Source organism: Panthera uncia, chromosome E3 (assembly GCF_023721935.1).
Source record: "Panthera uncia isolate 11264 chromosome E3, Puncia_PCG_1.0, whole genome shotgun sequence".
Lineage (NCBI taxonomy): Eukaryota > Metazoa > Chordata > Mammalia > Carnivora > Felidae > Panthera > Panthera uncia.
Genome location: NC_064815.1, coordinates 31,036,286 through 31,054,494, shown reverse-complemented (window position 1 = coordinate 31,054,494; position 18,209 = coordinate 31,036,286). Strand labels below are relative to the sequence as shown.

The window sequence follows — 18,209 nt, the reverse complement described above, 5'->3', positions numbered from 1 at the left end:
TGGACTTTGAAGCTTTGTCACCAGTAAATCCCAGTAAAGCCTTTTCTATTAGTAAACCCCTTTCTGTATTTATTTGCTTCAACTGTGTTTCCATTCTACAGCCCTGCTGATGTTCTGTTTACTATTTCCATGGGGTTTTCGAGTTTTCTCCACATTCCCCTGAGTTCTTCCCCTGAACCCCGTTATCTCGCAGAAGACAGAATGAAGCCACAACGTCATGTGGTCAAAGAAGAGGCAGCCACTGTCTGGGGATACCTGTGGACATTCTGGCAAATGAGCCCAAGGGACTAGGGTCCAGAATTTCCCAAGTTAAATCTTATTTCCTAGGCCCTTTCCTGTTTCTGTGGCTCTCCGCCTTCCCATTAACAGCTTCGGGTTGTAAGAACAAATTGCTGAGTGAGTTTTCTCAATTAAATACTATATTGTGTAAAACTTGGCACTCCCTCCCCATCTAATCCCAAAGCCATCATCCCTTTAATCTCTACCAGAAGGATTTAATCAAATATCTTTGGCGAAACAACCACGTTGTTAATGGAGAAGGTTTTCGGGTGGAGAGGTGGTCAGAATTTGTGTCCGGGGCATAGTTTGTTTCCGTTTTCAAAACATTCCCCACCGGGACTGTGCGATGTGAGAACCAGGCTAACCATCGATTCTGATGTGCACCCTTTTTTTCTTCCTGTTCCTTTGCGCCCAAGTGAACTGCCTCATTCACCTCAGAACCTCCTGGCCAGCCTGAACTCTTCCCACAGCCACGCCGTGACGCTCTCGTGGGTTCGACCCTTTGACGGAAACAGCCCAGTCCTCTACTACATCGTGGAGCTGTCTGAAAACAGTAAGTGCTGAAGCAGAGTTGTTGCCGTGGATGGATTTCTCTCCGCGCACTCAGTGTCCTTGACCTGTACTTCTGGCACAGACCCCAAACCAGTAGAAAAATGTGATGATGCTTTACGGAGTTCCAAATGAAAAACCCCACTCTGGCTTTTGGGAAAGATACAGGGTGCCGTGGGAGGCCGGGAGGGACGAGAAGGAAGCACAGGGAGCCTCCCGTGAGAGCCCGGATCTGGGCCTGAGCCCCACAGGGAGGCTGTGCGCACACCCGTTGGGACCGTCCCAAGGGTGAACTTGGACGCGGGGGAATAGGGCCGCCCCCTGGGGCTGCTTGGGAGCCAGCAACAGCACTAGTTAGCATTTCTGCCTGTCTCCTCTGGCTCGGACGCGGGCTAAAGTATTCTCTGGGCCTTCCCCTTCTCCCTTCCCCCATGCCTTGGCCTCTGCCAGCAGGAGCTGGCTTTGCTCCCCGCCCTGCCACCGTTCTCCCCTCCTATCTGTGGGCCAGCGGCTCCTCTCCTGCCCCCTCCACTCTCTTCTCGGGAAGTCAGGGCAACCCTGTGATTCCAAGGGGCGTCTTTTCCTTGACATCTGGGTTCTCCAGCATCCTAATCCACCAGAGTCACGCTCAGGGCCCCGTTCTTCCATGTCTCTGTCCAGTGGTCTCCCACACTCCTCCAGAGTGAATTCAACTCCTTTGAACCCTGACCATCCTCAGTGCCTTGGTGCGGCCTTTCTAATCTCCATTCCAGCCCCAAGGCCTCCTTGGTGACGAACGCCACGAATGGCCCTGGGCCCCTTTCTCCTCACCTGACCCCACGCCCACATCCGCGCTCTGCGTTCTTGGACACAGCTCTGCAGGGCCCGGTCTCTGTCACCAGGACAGCCTCCAACTGGTGCCCCTGCCTCTACTCTTCTCTTCCAAAGCATTCTTACCCAGGCAGGGACACTGATCTTCTTAACATCTCCCCCCGCCCCCACAGGGCTTAGAAGGAAACCTTCCTCGGAGCCTGAGCACTGTCACCTCCCTCCCCCTTCCCACTCTGCTCTGTGCCCGGCATGTGCCAGGCATGCTGGTTTCACGGGCTGCCCGCATGGCCCCGTTTCCCTCGTCTGGAATGCTCACGGGGCTGGACCGTCACCCTTCACTGTCACCTCCTCAAAGACGCTTTCCAGCACACTGGCTCAGTGTAAGCTTTCACCATCCAAGCTAGCGTCCTCCCTCGGCCGTTACTCCAAACTCCTCCCGGGCCTCCCCCAGCGAGGAGCTAGCCAGACCACAAGGAGCTGGACTCCTGTGATGGTCAACATCACGGGGCCCTTGGCTTGTCTCATCACGACATTGTCATTCTAATTGGGTCCCTGTTCCAGGACAGCTGGGAATGGTTCTCTCTCGGGGTGCCCTCTGCCGAAACCTGAGTCAGCCTGGCCGAAGTCCACATGGCTCGCTGGCCCGCTCAGTTCTGCAGGCAGAGACGTCCTCCGGTCTCGGTGACCGCTTTTCCTAGGCGCTCACCAGCTCGCACGCTCTTCTGTAATTGCTGACTTAACTCACCGAGCTTCTGCTAAATATCTGTTGTACTTCTCCTCCGTCCTGATGCTGTATCCTCCTTCAGATCATCACGTGCCCATGCCCCATCAGGCACTGGTTGATGCTCCTTTCACAGCTCAGGGGCCCGACGTGCAGAGTAAGTCACTGGCCGGAAGTCACACGGCTAGTGGTGGCCGAGGGCGGGACTCCACCCAGGCTGTCTGCCTCCGGAGGCCCTGCTCTTAATGAGTATCAGGCATCTACAAAGAAGTCTCACGGGACAGACGCTTCTCTCTCGCACCTCGGCGGCGAATGACGGAGGTGAAGGCGTTGGTGGCCTTGGGTTCTGGTCTGTGTAGAGATTAAAGGGAGCCGCTGCGTGAACCTGCCCGTACTTGCGTTGGGCACCTCCCAAACCAGTCCATGGAGGGATGTCCCAGAAGGGGTATTTTAGTCCCAACTCCTCCGTTTCTAAATTTACACCCTTGGCGACGACGGCCTCCGTTTCAAGCACCATCTGAGGCCGAGGTGCCCGATGCCCAGGCCCTGCTTCCCCTTGCCGGAGGCTTCTCTGATGGCCGGTGTGGTCTCTTCCTTCCCATCGGGGGTCAGGGTGTGAATGGGGACCTGTCTATACACCGCTGTCCGCTCAGAGAGGGGAGTCATTGGCATTATTTATTAAAAACACCTGAGAAGGTAAGGTTTTCCTCAGGGCGTCCTGGTCACGCAACCTGTGAGAAGCGTGGGGCCAGACGATGGTCTGCGTGGAGACAGTGAGACAGGAGCAGAGACCAGGCCCGGGCGTCCTTCGTGTCTGTGTCCTGGGTCCCTAACACTCGGTAGGCACTCAGCAGGTGAACTGACTCGGGTCTCTCCGGTAGCGCCGCCTGTGGTGGACTCGGGTTACAGTCCTAGACCCCCTCCTGAAAGTCAGGTGCTCGGCCATCCTCGATTTACTAAAATAAGACACTGCCTCAAAATGCCCACACCAGCTGTTTTCTCATCAAACTGCGGGAGCTCTTGGCTCTGCCAGTCGGGCGTCCTGCTCGAATCGGGCACGGGCTTCACACGCAGTCATTCATTCCACCCATCTGTCCATTCACGCCACACGAGGTCCTCGTCGGGCACCTGCCTCACGCGGAGTGCTCTGCCGCGGGCCGGGATGTGGAGCCGAGGTGACCAGTCCCCGCTGGTTAACGGCAAGGGGAAGGTCAGGCTCGTCACCGCGTCCTGCCCCATAACGAGCTCTCACCGAGGTACGCGCCGGTGCTGGGGGAGTGCAAGGTCAATCAGAGAGCCTCCAAAGGGAACAGGCCTCGACACTTGGGCCGGGCAGAGGACAGGGGCAGCATCAGCCCCAAAGCGTGAGGCTCAAGGCACGTTCAGAGGCAGCCAGCTTCCGCAGGGACTACGGCAGGGGGGTTGGGCCGGAAGGTCACCGGGTCGTGCGAGAGCATCTGCCGGGGGGGGGGGGGGGGGGGGACTCTTCCTCGGTCTTCGTGCCCCAGCTCAAATATGGCTTTCCTCTAAACCTCTCCTTGACCCACACAGCCCCTTCGTGCCCAGACCGAAAGTCCCCACAGCACTCCATGTATTCCCCTTGACTATTTAGTCCCACATGTAATAGCTACTGGTCTGCAGGTGTGCCTTCTGGCAAGACTGAACCCCTTAAGGGCAGGCTGGGCCCAATACTCCTTGTACCCATGATGGCCAACAGAGAGCCTGGCTCAGACGGGATGACTCTGTGGGCGTCCGGTCCCTTCACGTCCCTGCAGAGGGTCCTAAGAACATCATTAGTCCCTCATTAGCCTCTGGCTCTCCTGCCTGGACCTTTCTGGAGCTGGCTGAGACTCCCATCTGTTTTTCTTCCAGAGCATGTGACATAGAAGAATCTAGAGTATTCTACACTATTATTATTTTTGCCCCAAGCGTTATTATCATTACATGAAAAATCTAGAGCGGATTAGGTGGTCGTCTCTGGGCCGATCCTGATTTCTCCTGCACGGGATACGAGTGTGGGCTATGTGGAAGCTGTCCATCCTGTTGTCCACCTTCCAGCCACGGCCAGTAGGAAGACCAGCACTGTCCCCCGGGCCAAGGATCTGGTTTTGATTTTTATTAGGAAGCGGTGTCCTTAAGGCACAGCTGAACAGGCTAGCTAATTATGGTCAGAAAGAACAGCTTAGCAGCAATACGGTAAAATGGAATTTATATTTGGCCTACACCCCACGCTGTGCAAGTGGGCGATTCTGAATGACTCCATCCAGACGCTCCATCCATCCGGCTACTTGGGACACCGTCTGCAGCCAGCTTCCCCTGGCAGGCTGATTGGGATGCCGTTCTCCTGGAAACCCGGCCTCCTGCAGGGGCCAGACTGGCCTGGTTAGTGGGGCCGGGGCGGGGGGGGGGGGGGGGGGGGGGGGGGGGGCAGGCCCCTTGCATCACCTGCTCTCACCACATGCCAGCCGTTTCGAGAGGTCTCTCCAGAGCTTCTGTGGAGCAGAACTCTGGAGCTTAAGCTGAGCCTTTGTCCGTGCATTTGCCTGGAGTTGAAACCCCGTACGGAGAGCGTGTTGGGCCCTCACGGGCGTCCTGTGGATCGCCTCGCTCTGCAGTTAGATGCGTCTCCTTGCCGAGCCAGGGCTCAAGGAGGGCAGCAGTGTCCCAAGACCCAGTTCGAGGTACATGACTGGGGGAACACATGGGGTCTAGTGGGAGACAAGGGAACCTGGGGGGCCTGAGTTACGAGGGCACAGGGATTCTTGCGGCTTGATAGCACGGACCCCGTAAACTGGTGGAGAATTGCAGGGAACAGCGAGAGCACTTGGCCCAGTCTCTTAAGTGCTCGTTGAATTAGATCAAGAGTAATCTTTCTTTGAGATTATGACGATAAGGCGGGATAGCGCCGGAAGGCACTGCGCGAGGCTTTGAAGTGGACTCGGAGACAGATCAAACACAGATTACCACGCGGCTCCTGCAGCAGCCTGCGGGGCTCTCTGACTCCGTAGAGGCCCGGCACCTTTCATTGCTTTCGAGCTGTGCTACAGCTCCCTAGGCCACGGAGAAAACGTAAGTAATGCAAATCCTCCTTGTCCATAGAAATGCAAATACATCGTGTCTGGTTATCGGTGGTTCTTGGAGTCACTACTTATGGCCCTGGAGATAGTGACCCACCAAGCTTGCACCTGTCTGCGAATTCATTTCGGCAGTGCTGATTGTTGACACAGGTGCGCCGTTTGAACTCCCTCTTGGTACATTCGTAGCATCTTCCTGGCTCCTTCGTGAATTAATGAGCTACCCAGAAGCTTTAGGATGTGTTCGTTTTGTATTTGGATGAGAGCCTTGCAAGGGTTTCCGTGAGCTTCCGTGATAACCCGGGTATTTGGGAGAGGCGGCACTTGTCTTCGTCTGTGCCCCAAGCTGAGCCCTTCATGTGTTCCGTGAGCGGGACTGGACGAAGGCCCTCCTTCCACGGCTCGAATACAATACTTGAGGTCTTTCACCAACTGGAGAGATGGTCCCTTTCCCGTGAATTTTTCCCAGCCTTAGCCCGTGTCCCCCGGCACGTAGTCGCGGGTGACAAACCCGCTTATACAAAAAATCCAGGTTATGTCGTTCCACTGAGTTCTTCTCCCAGTTTTTTAACAGACGTGGGTATTTGTAGTTACGGTTTGGCCATCACGCCTTAAAATATTTGAAGTTTATTAAAATATAAAATAACTTTGTAATTCGGATTATTAAACTTAGGCATGCTCACTGGTAAGAATTTAGAAACTGGGACGCCTGGGTGGCTCAGCTCGAGGATCAGACAGAGTCGATCTTCAGTCAGTTGATCATCCAACTCTTAGTTTAGGCTCAGGTCGTGATTGCAGTCGTGGGATTCAGCCCCCGTGGGGCTCCATGCTAAGCATGGAGCCTGCTTAAGTTTCTTTCAATTTCTCTCTCTCTCTCTCCCTCCCTTTGTCTTTCTCTTTCTCTCTCTCTCCCCCTCCCCCTTCTCTCCCCCCCCCCTCCCCCCCCCCCCCTCTCCCTCTCCCCCCCTCTCTCTCCCCCCCTGTCTCCCTCTGCCCCTCTCCCCCACTCACATGTGCTCTCTCTCTTTAAAAGAAATTTAGAAAATGGGGCGCCTGGGTGGCTCAGTCAGTTAAGCATCCAACTTCAGCTCAGGTCTGGATTTTGTGGTTCCTGAGTTCAAGCCCCACATCGGGCTCTATGCCGACAGCTCAGAGCCCAGAGCCTGCTCCGGGTTCTGTGTCTCGCTCTCTCTCTGCCCCTCCCCTCCTCCTCCCCTGCTCGCATTGTGTCTCTCTCTCTCAAGAATAAACATTGAAAATAAATAAATAAATCTTTGAAAAATTGAGAAATCACTTCAAGCACAGAGTGAAAGCAATCACTACAGTCCCTTGCGAGTTGAACTCCTGCCCTCCACACACGCCCTTGGCCCCTCTGCCCCAGGTCCTCCGGGACTTAATGCCTGTCCGCCCTCTCTCTTCCAGCTCTGCTTCCCTCTGGGCTTTTCCCTCCTCGCCGGAGAATCACCCTCATCTCTCATTCACACCAGCCGCTCTTCCCGCGGAAGCGATAACATCGCTGTCCTGAAAGACGGGCGGCGGGCGGTCGTGGTCGCCGTCGTCCTGAACGGCGGTGCACCTGTGCTCTGGACCCCCGCCGCCCGCCGCTCGCAGCACTTGGCTCCCTTGGCTCGACTCCCGCCCCCCTCTTGGTTCTTAACCCTTACCCTTCCATCTCCCGGGCCATCCCGCCCGCGTTTTCCCCTCCTCCCCGCAAATGCTGGCACTCTCTGCTTTGCTTGCTCAGCCCACAGGTCTTTACCTCCTCTGTGCCCACCCCCCCGCCCCCCGCAGTGACCCCGTGCCGCCGGGGCTCACCTGTCGCCCCCAAGCTGCCGCCCTAATACGTGTTCATGACTTGACCTCGGCCCTGGGCCCCAGACACTCGTGCCCAGCTGACCCACGGGCTCGGCAGACTCCAGCTGTCGGACTAGAACTCATCACGTTTCCCCCAAGTAGCTTCTTCTCCAAGTTAGAAACACAGACCGTCCCCCGTCCTCCACAAATCTTCGGTAACTTCTGTCGTTTGACCTCGTGTCTGTCCAGCCCGTGACCCTTCTCCGTTCCCGCCACCTCTGCCCCGACTGGCTGCCTCCCCATCACATGAGTCCCTCCACGTCGCCTCCTCAGGCCCACCCTCACCGAGACGCCAGCGGGAGCCCTCCAAACACACACGTGCCCGAGCGAAGGCCTTTCCCCGCTCGAAACCCTGTGGCCCCTCAGCGGAGGCACCATGGCAGGGCTGTGGTGAGCCCACTGAGCCTCGCGTGCCCCCGTAATCTGCGTCGGGGCCCCCGGAGCGTGCAGGGCTCCACACAGCTCAGACACTAGTCCCGAGCCCGTCTTCTGGCCACATAGCCAGCCCTCTTTCCTACGGAGAGATTTCATCGCTTAAAGTCTGGATTCTCAGCCGATGAGCGTGGTATCCAGCACTCTTTCCATCCGACGGCCACCTGCCTCTCCAGGTTTACCTCCAGCCGCTCACTTCGCTGATTATGCTTGAGCGACAAGGTGTGGCTCATAGACCCCTGAACACGCCTGATTCCCGGTGCCGCTGCCCCTCGCTCAGCCTGTCTGGAATTCTCTCCCCATTCCTACCTTCTGTCTCAGGTCAACTCCCTTGTCGCATTTCCTCCATGCAGTGCCCCCTGTCTCTTCCTCTGGGAGGGGAGCTGCCCCCAGGTCTCCTCTCCGGGGGCCCTATTCCCAGATCTCGTCCGGGGGGTGTGCTGTTCCCAGTTGTCCCCCTCTGTGGGGGTGGTGTCCCAGGTCTCCTAGGGGAGGGGGGCGCTGTCCCAAGTCTCCTCCTAGGGGGAGGGGGTGCTGTCCCAGGTCTCCCCCTTGGGGGAGGGGGCGCTGTCCCAGGTCTCCCCCCTGGGGGGAGGGGCAGCTGTCCCAGGTCTCTTCCTAGGGGGAGGGGACGCTGTCCCAGGTCTCCTCCTGGGGGTGGCTGATGCTGTCCCCAGTCTCCTGCTCGAGTAGCAGCCATATCGAATCACCCGATAGACAAACCAGGCCCTTAGGTCACCAGCAAAGGCAGGACATCAGCACGTGAAAATATCCAGAAGGAAACACTAAAGAATACTTTTCCTCCTCCCAAGTTTACAAAGATATTCTCCTATGTTTTCATTCGGAGGATTTTTACTTCGCACTGTCCTTCGATTACTGATCCTCCTGAACACGTTTTTCCAAGTTCCTTGGCTTTTTGTGCTTTGTCTCTACGATCTGTCGATTTCTTTTCCTCTATTTTTTATCAAAGCCTTAGGGTTTTTTTCCTGTCATTTGTGACACGGATTTTTTCAATTTACTTTTTACTCTTGATATTTGTGTATTACTTTTTGACATACAGAAGTATTTGGTTTTTATATATAGTTAAATCTATTGGTATTTTCGTTTATGATTTATTTCGCTGCTTTTATGTTTGGGTATTTCAACACTTGTAAGCATAAAATACATGTTCTTTAAATTCTCATCTGGGTTTTTTTAAATTTTTTTTAATGTTTATTTTTGAGAGAGACAGAGACAGAATGCGAATGGGTTAGGGGCAGAGAGAGAGGGAGACACAGATTGCGAAGCAGACTCCAGGCTCCGAGCTGTCAGCACAGAGCCCGATGCGGGGCTCGAACCCAAGGACTGTGAGATCATGACCTGAGCTGAAGTCGGATGCTTAATTGACTGAGCCATCCAGGCTCCTCTCATCTGATTTTTAAACCTTTACTTTTTCACACATTTAACTCTTAAAAACTCATCTGAACTTAGATGTAAGTTTGAACTTAGAATTTTTATTTTTTCCAAGTGACCCTCATCTTCCCGACACAGTTCATTGAATAATCCATTTATTTATGAATGTTTCCCTTTTTATGTATTCAGAGGCCCTGTTTATATAAAAGTCTGTTTAGGGGGGTTTATTTGGATCCATCGATTCATCATCTGGTTTTTGGCCTGGTTTATATTTTAGTTGTTTTAGTTCCAAAATGTGTATTAATTGCTGATAAAGCAAAGTTCTTTCGTCTTATCAGATTTTTGCTAGTTCTTGTTGCCTGTTTATTTTTCTTAAAAAAAAAAATCGGAATTATTTTGTCAGGTTTCAAAAATAGTCCCATTGACTTTTTAGTGGCGTTAAGCTTATGAGAAGTTTGATGAGAACTGACTTCTTGGAGATTCTGTCTTCCCATCCAGAAAATAGCATGCTTCTCCGTTGCATTAGCTCTTTTTTTGAATCGTCTAGGGAAGTTGACAGGTTTGCACCCATTGGTGTGACACTTTTTTGTTGAGGTTATCCTAAGATTCCGTCTTACTGCTACTGAGAATGGGATCTCCTTTCTATTCTGTCTGGCAGCTAGTTCTAAATTTTGGGCTGTGGCTACGGCCCTGGTTCCAGTGTTTGTTCTCCATCCAACCACTTTCCGTATTCTCTTATTATTCTAATGATTTTCCAGTCGGTCCTCTTTGTTTTCAAGGCAGGCAATCATATCTTCTCCAAGTAATAGAAACTTATTGTTTCCTGTTTTTTAAAAAAAATAATCTCACAGGGTAGGGGCGCCTGGGTGGCTCGGTCAGTTGAGCATCCGACTCTTGATTTCACCTCAGGTCAGGATCCCTGGGTCGTGGGATCGAGCCCTGCCTTGTGCTTTGCACAGAGCGTGGAGCCTGCTTGAGATATTGTCTCCCTCTGCCCCTCTCCCCCACTCATGCTGTCTCCCTTTCTCTCTCTGAAATAAAATTAAATTAAAAATAAAATAAAACTTACAGGGTAGTCAGAATAATGTAAAAGAATAATCAGCACAGTAGTGCCTCTCTTTCAGTCTCTGATCTCAGTGGAATATCTACCAGGGTTTTATTGTTATACATGATATTGACTTTTGGTTGCTTATTGATGCATAATTTACATATCATGAAATGCAGAGATCTTAGGCGAGTTTTACAAATACATACGCAGCACATAGCTCGTACTGCAAATGAGATACGAAATGTTTCCGCAGAGCGGGAGGTTCCCTCCTGACCCCTCTCCACAGTCTTTCTCCGGCAAGGGCAGGCACTCGGCAGCCCTCCTTCTCCGTACGTTGGATTGGCCTATTCTTGAAATTCGTAGAAATGAATATGATATTGATTTGAAACAAGTTTTTCATCGTTTAATACTTTCCTCCTCCCATTCGTGGTTCTTCTGATTTTTTTAAATTTTTATGGAAATGTATTCTTTCTAAGCAAATTATTCCTAAAATACCAACATTCCACTCAGCAATGCCCTACACCTTCCACACACGAGCATCCCGCAGCTCCACGGCCCTGACACAGATTCCCGGAGGACCGTCCTCCATGCGCCTTCCAGAGGTGACGCGGTGAGGAACTTGGTCACCGTCACCACATGAGGTGCCTGAGCCTCAAGGTTGAAGTTAATGTATTTTTCCTTAACTTGGAAAGGAACACTGTCTCCGGCAAGTTAATATCGTACTTGCTCTTTGCTAAGAACGTGCCAGAAGAAACATGAGGTTGGAAGAACACGTCTGGGTCTCCGCGTCTCTCGCTGGGTCTCGGGCAGAGTCGTCCCTGCGGCCGGCATCTCTGCCGTGAAGACATGTCTGTTTCTCCTGAGCGATTCCGCAGCTTTCTTTTCAAACTCTGCCATCCAGCGCGAGATGGCCTCCAGGAAGCCCGAAGCTAAACTGAGTGCTTAGCTGGATACCTGAGTCATCCCGGGTGCTCCCAACATCCCTCTGTCTTCCTCTCCTTCGTGATTTTGGATTTGTGTTTTTATTTTCACTTTATATCCAATTTTATGTGTATTTTCACTTAACGATGTTTAAATCTCCTTTAAAAGCAGCAGACCTCCAGGGGCACCTGGGTGGTTCAGTCGGTTAAGCGTCTGACTCTTGGTTTGGGCTCGGGTCGTGATCTCAGTTTGTGAGTTTGAGCCCCACCTCAGGCTCTGTGTGGAGCCTGCTTCAGATTCTCTCTCTCTCTCTTTCTCTGGCTTGTCCCTGTTCATGCTCTCTCTCTCAAAATAAATAAATAAACTTAAAAAAAATAGAAGACTGCACACGTATGCGCACGCGCGCACACACACACACACACACACACACGCCCGCACACAGAGGGACCAAGTGATGCCAGACCAAAGTCCTAAACCATAGAGAGCCATGCAAAGTCATTGAGCGACGCCATGTGAGCTCATCTAGAAGCTGGTGGATGGACCTGGCTGTGGTGGTGTGAGCTTCAGAGGCGGAAGGAGAGAGCAGGGAGGTTGCTTTTTCTGAACTGATGGCTGAGTTCCCTGGAAGGAAGGGGGCCAAGGGCGGCCGGGAACCCCGGGCCTGGGCCGGAGGGCTGCAAGCCCGCACTGAGGCGTCAGTCTGGGGGGATGATCGGCCAGCCGGGCCGGAGCGTGCTGGGTTTGAGATGATGCTTTGGAGTTGAGGTGGCGATTTCCCACAGGCGGCGTGTCTTTTCTCGAGTAGAGAACGTTCTAGTGGCCACTGGTTTCTTGAGTGGGGCACCTCACGTCCACGGCTGGTCGGAGACTAGCTTTTGGAGGGCATTCCCTGGGGCCCGGGGCCTCTCCCGAGCCCCTTCCCGGCATCGTTAGGAGAGGCGGAAAGGGTTCTCCTTCCTCCGCAGAGAGGATCTCGAGGCCGTGTGGCTCAGCTCTTTCTTCTGTGGCCACAGAGTCTTTTCAGGCAGGGCCGGGCAGCTGTCTTGCGCACTGCTCCCCACGAGCTCATTTGCTTCCGTGTGGCAGCCGCTCCCGACTGTCACTACACAGTATGTCGAACATCTTCATCCCCGCTTGCGATGACGCACTTAAAAGCCGATGGCTTTGTGCTGTTTTGCTTGCCCAAGTTGCTGAGACTTTGTTCTCTGTGCTTCAAATCGTTTGAATGCCGTCTTCGAAACGTAGCTCATACAGGTATTTTCTAGCAGCCTCAGAGTTGTTAGGAAGTATTTTATGGCTCAGCTCATTTTTCTTTGGGCTTTTGCATACGGAACCTCGCGTTAAGGGCATTTGCTCCCATTTTAAAATCCATGCAGGATTTTACTGTCCCAGTGTCCCAGATATTTACTGATCTTTGTTATCCTGCTGTGTCATAGGCCCAGAGAGGGGCTGAGGTGGAGGGCTTGGGGGGTTCTCTCTCTCTGTACTCCGCAAGATGTGGAGGTGGGCAGGGAGCCCACAGAGGCTCCCACAGCCTCTGCTCACCTCATGGGTGGCCCTTCCCAAGCCTGTCCCACACCGATGCAAATTGATGCACAGGTCTGCCCCTCGTGACCACTCAGTGCAGAATACCAGTGGCCCTAGGATGTGTCTTCCCTAAAGCTAGGGGCCCCTTTTATGTGGAGAGGGCTCCCCAGTTCCACCCTGTCACCTGCCAGCCAGGGTTTGAGCTGTCCGTCGTGGGGGGTGCACTGCCACCGTCACGGTGTGGCTCCTGCCCGCAGCTCGGTTCCCCCTACGCTTCTGGGTTTGTCCAATCCCTGCTTCCAGCCTTCCTGGCTTCTTTCCACCTCTCCGAAGCAAATGGCTTCTCCAGTTCAGGCCCTCGCCGGGAGTGTGTGTCCCCTTGTGGACCCGAGCCTCAGGCACATTTGGGGTCTTACCCACAGTTCAGAGGCCCCAGTCCCTCAGACGTGAACCATGTAAGGTCCCAAAGCCTTTCCTGTCATTGCCTTGGCCACGTTCCCTAGTGAGGGAGGGAGGTTCATTTACTTCCCAAATGCTCGGTGCTTTTGTTCTTAACTTTGAAGGCCAAACTCGGTGCATTTTTTCCCATCCAGCCCCACACACTTGCTTGTTTCTCGGGGGACGTCTGCCACGGGACCCTCCCCAGGTGGGGAACCACACTGTACTTCACCTGTCTGCTCCTTGGGGTTTCGTCCTGGCTGGGCAGTAGCCGCCTGCTTCCCACCCTGTCCCGGTCTAGTGAAGTTCCCTGACTCAGGTCTGTCTCTTTCGGCCCCGGCCAAGCCTGGCAGATTATGGCCGGCCCTCCCGAGGCCTCAGCCTTATCTCCCAGGGTCGCCACAGCAGGCCCGAGCCAAGCGTTCTTTGACACCTGTGCTAGATGTGTGCCACCTCGGTGGAGTCCCGTCCATCCCAAGGACCTGGTCGTGTCCTTTCCAGAGTGTCCGTGCTGAAGATTCTCCACCAACTGACACAAACGGGACGCTGCAGCGTCCCCTCTGATTCGAGTCTTGCCGTTCTGGCGACCAGAACCCCGCACAAGGATCTTCCTGACCTTTGCAGGACTGGTTAGCATTCCTGCCTCTCTCCCGGTGTCCACAGGACCTTTGAATAGGCTGAGAGAAACCGCTGCTTGATGCCGGGCGTGCTTGCCTCCTGAGTGGGAGAGAGGCCTGGGGCGCCAGCTCACTGGGCCCGGGCTAGGCCCTGAAACCGCGCTTCTCTCACGGGACGACAGGAACTTCAACATAGGGGGGCAAACGGTAGCCGTCCCGCCACACGCAATCCCGCAGCTCAGTGAGCTGGACGCCGACACGTAGGGCAGACTGCTCTCCGAGAAACTTGAAAATAATTGCACAAAGCGCTCAAAAAATCTTGAAAACAGTTTTAAAAGACTGTAGAATGGATCTATGCCTATTTTGTTTCATTTTCTTCTCTTACTCTCTTTTCCAGATTTTCGTTAATGAATTGGTACTTTCTATGATGTATTTTTTATATATAAATAATTTATATACACAATTTATATGTAATTGTATATATAATTCATATATGCGTATATAATTATAATTTATATGTACATGTATAATTTATGTATAACTTATATATGTACATATAATATATATAATTATGTGTCTTATATATGTATGTATAATTACATAAATAATTTATATGTGTGTATATAACTTATATATAATTATATATGTATAATTTATATATGCGTATATAATTATATACATAATTTATACACGTATATATAATTTATATATAATTAACATAGTACATATTTTATATGTATGTATTTTTTTCCACCTTTTTGTATTATTTCGTGGGCATACGGTTCCCTGGGTGGTCTCAGGATTTGTATGGCTCAGTAATTTTGGAGCCCTTGTTATGGTAATCTATTCAAAACCTAAAGGGCTTCTGCGGGCCTTGGGCAGGGCCAGTGCAGGTGCGGGCTGAGCCCAAGGTCCCTCCGTCCTTCCGACTCCCAGAGCTGACGCTAGCCTCCTACCCTGCGGACATTCAGTGATGACTGTTTACAGCTGTGGGGGACCTGGCCCCTTGTTGTCACTAACCCCCAAAGCCAGCAGGCCCCCCAGACACTGAGAGATGCCAGCGAGCCACATCTGGGACGGCCCGTCCTCCAGGGCTCCAGCGTCGGGAACGATCACGGTGGCCTGAAACTCTGTTCTGCAAAGAAAGGCTCTGAGTCCGCCATCCGGGCCTCCCCGTGTGAACCCACACACACGGCTGTCTTCTCCTACACACCACACAGGGCCTTCCCACGCGAGTCCTGCGCTGTGTGCCACAGCTTGCCCTCTCCTTCCTGGTTCTCACCAACTCTCTGACAGGCCTTTTCTTCTCTTGCGATTTATTTTAGAGGACTTTTAGGTTTCCAGAATTACTGTGAAGGCAGAGAATTTCCAAAAGCCCCATACCCTGTTTCCCCTATTATGACATCTTGCATCTGTGTGGTACCTGCCTCACAATTCATGAACGAATGTTGATGTATTATCATTACCTAAAGTCCATGCTTTATTCAGGATTCCTTCAGTTTTTCACGAATGTCTTTCTTCTGTCCCTGGACCCCGTCCAGGCCACCACACCACATTTAGCCACTGTGTCTCCTTAGCCTCCTCTTAGCAGGACAGTTTCTCAGACTTGTGACGACCTTCACAGCCTTGAGGGCTGATGCTCAGGTGTTTTGTAGGACATCGCCAGGTTGGGATTTGTGGATATTTTTCTGATGATTAGACCAGCATTTTGGGGTTCCGGAAGGAAGAGCACGAAGCAAAGTGCCATTCCTTTCCCTTCACGTGGTGGGGAGGGGCATCAACACACCTTATCGCTGTGGGTGCGGGAGAGCCTAAAGCTTTAAGCACCGGGAAGTGCAGCGTCATCCGAGCGCCCGCCCCGAGAGTGCGGTACCTTACTAAGAAGCCCAGAGAACTTCCACTTAGTGTCTAAACATCCCGGTGTGGGGAAGGAGAGCCACATGACTGAACCCTCGAAGGCTTTGGGCCAGGAGCATAGCTCTGCTTCTGGGTCATCTCTGTGACCAAGCCCTTGACTTGCGAGCTTTAACACTCATTATGACCAGTAGAGAGACGTCTAAAGAACAAAGTTGCCTCCGTCTGGGAGTTGCCCCCACGATGGAAGGACCAGATCGTGATTCATGGGTCAGTGCCTCCTTTCCTTGTATGAGCACGAGGATGATCATAAATGCCATGAGGTTACTGTGAAGGTTCAGTGTGTGACACAGTCACCCAGAGTGCCCAGGACGTGGCAGGTGCTTCCGCTGAACGAATATTTATTGGGTTCCTGCTTCATGTGGGGCACTCTTGTAGTGCCCAGGATCTACCAGTGAGCAAAACAGATTCTGGTGGAGTTCATCCTGTGGGCAGCTACTTGAAAGGGTAGACATTCTTATTCTAACCTGAAGCTTATATTTTAGGAGACACAATACGCAGACTGTTGCAGCCAAAAGAGCACTGGAATTCGAATTAGGAAAAGAATAAAATTTGCATCTTAATTCTTCCACTTAACTTGCTCTGTGACCTAGGGGAAGTTGTTTTAATGCAAGAACGCGCATTCTCATAATATGAAACACTACAAGGCAAAGCATCAGTGAAATCACATATTTCATCTACCAAATGTCTGACTTAGTACGGTCACAGTGCTCAGTGCTGGCAATGTTGTGACAAAACAGTCACTTTCTAGGAACTTCTTATTATGAAAAGTGCTACGTATACACAAAGGTACAGGATATTCGTTCATGTGTTCACTGTCAGTACCATTTGCATATTACCGTATTTGTTTCATCAAGTCCCCACCTTGTTTGTTTGTTTTGCTAGAGGATTTTTAAGAAAATCCCAGACATTATGTCATTTCAACCTTAAGTGATTCACTACATAGCTCAAGTAAAGGACATCACACCCAACAAGATTAGTGGTAATCCTTAATATCATCTTATACTCAGTCCATATTTAAATGTCTCTACTTGCTTTTTTTAAATGTCTTTCTTTAAATTCCAGTTCGTTAACATAAAGTGTAATATTAGTTTCAGGTGTAGAATTTAGTGATTCATCACTTACACGTAATACCTGGTGTTCATCACCAGTGCCTTCCACAATCCCCATCACCTATCTAGCCCATCACCCACTCACTCTCCTCCCTCCATCAACCCTTGGTTTTTTCTCTATAGTTAAGAGTCTGTTTCTTGGTTTTCTCTCCCCCACTCTCTCCCCCACTCTTTCTTTATTTTGTTTCTTAAATTCCACAATGTGAGTGAAGTCATATGGTATTTGTCTCTGACTGACTTGTTTCACTTAGCATTATGCTCTCTAAATCGATCCATGCCATTGCAAATGGCAGGATTTCCTTCTTTTTTCATTGCCAAGTAGTATTCCACTGTATATATAAACCACATCTTCTTTATCTGTTCATCAGTTGATGGACACTTGGGCTCTTTACATAATCTGGCTATTATAGATAGTGCTGCTATAAACATTGGGGTGCATATATCTCTTTGAATCAGTGTTTTTGTGTCCTTTGGATAAATACCTATTAGTGCAATTGCTGGACCATAGGATAGTTCTCTTCTTAACTTTTTGAGGAACCTCCATACTGTTCTCCAGAGTGCCTGCACCAGTTTGCTTTCCCACTGACAGAGCAACAGGGTTCCTCTTTGTCCGCATCCTCGCCAGTATCTGTTGTTGCCTAAGTTAATTTTAGCCATTCTGACATGTGTCAGGTGGTATCTCATTGTGGTTTTGATTTGTATTTCCATGATGATGAGTGATGTTGAGCATCTTTTCATGTGTCTGTTTAGCCATCTGGATGTCTTCTTTGGAAAAATGTCTATTCATGTCTTCCGCCCATTTTCAAACTGGGTTTTTTTTTGTGTGTGTTGAGTTTTGTAAGTTCTTTATAGATTTTGGATGCTAACCCTTTATCAGATATGTCTTTTGCAAATATCTTCTCCCATTCCATCGGTTGCCTTTTAGTTTTGCTGATTGTTTCCTTTGCAGTGCAGAAGTTTTTTATTTTGATGAGGTCCCAGTAGTTCATTTTTGCTTTTGTTTCCCTTGCCTCCGGAGACGTGTTGAGTAAGAAGTTGCTGCGGCTGAGGTCAAAGAGGTTGTTGCCTTTGTTCTCCTTTAGAATTTTAGTGGTTACCTGTCTCACACTTAGGTCCTTACTCCATTTTGAGTTTATTTTTGTGTATGGTGTGAGAAAGTGGTCCAGTTTCATTCTTCTGCGTGTTGTGTCCAGTTTTCCCAGCACCATTTGTTGAAGAGACTGTCTTTTTTCCTTTGGATGTCCTTTCCTGCTTTGTCAAAGATCATTTGACCATAGAGTTGTGGGTTCATTTCTGGGTTTTCTATTCCGTTCTATTGATCTTTGTGTCTGTTTTTCTACCAGGACCGTACTGTCTTGATCACTACAGGTTCGTAATACACCTTGAGTTCCAGAAATGTGATGCCTCCAGCTTTGCTTTTCTTTTTCAAGATTGCTTCGGCTATGCGGGGTCTTCTGTGGTTCCATACAAATTTTAGGATTGTTTGTTCCAGCTCTGTGAAAAGTGCTGGTGGAATTACAT

At 51.1% G+C, this 18,209-nt stretch overlaps 1 protein-coding gene across 1 annotated transcript in view; it reads left to right on the top strand.

The window, feature by feature from the left end:
• The window catches only part of SDK1 (sidekick cell adhesion molecule 1), a 526,124-nt gene that overhangs the window by 320,203 nt on the left and 187,712 nt on the right, over positions 1 to 18,209 (top strand). Inside the window, 1 exon segment of the mRNA XM_049639338.1 lies at positions 696 to 832. Within this exon segment, the coding sequence (XP_049495295.1) occupies positions 696 to 832 (137 nt within the window).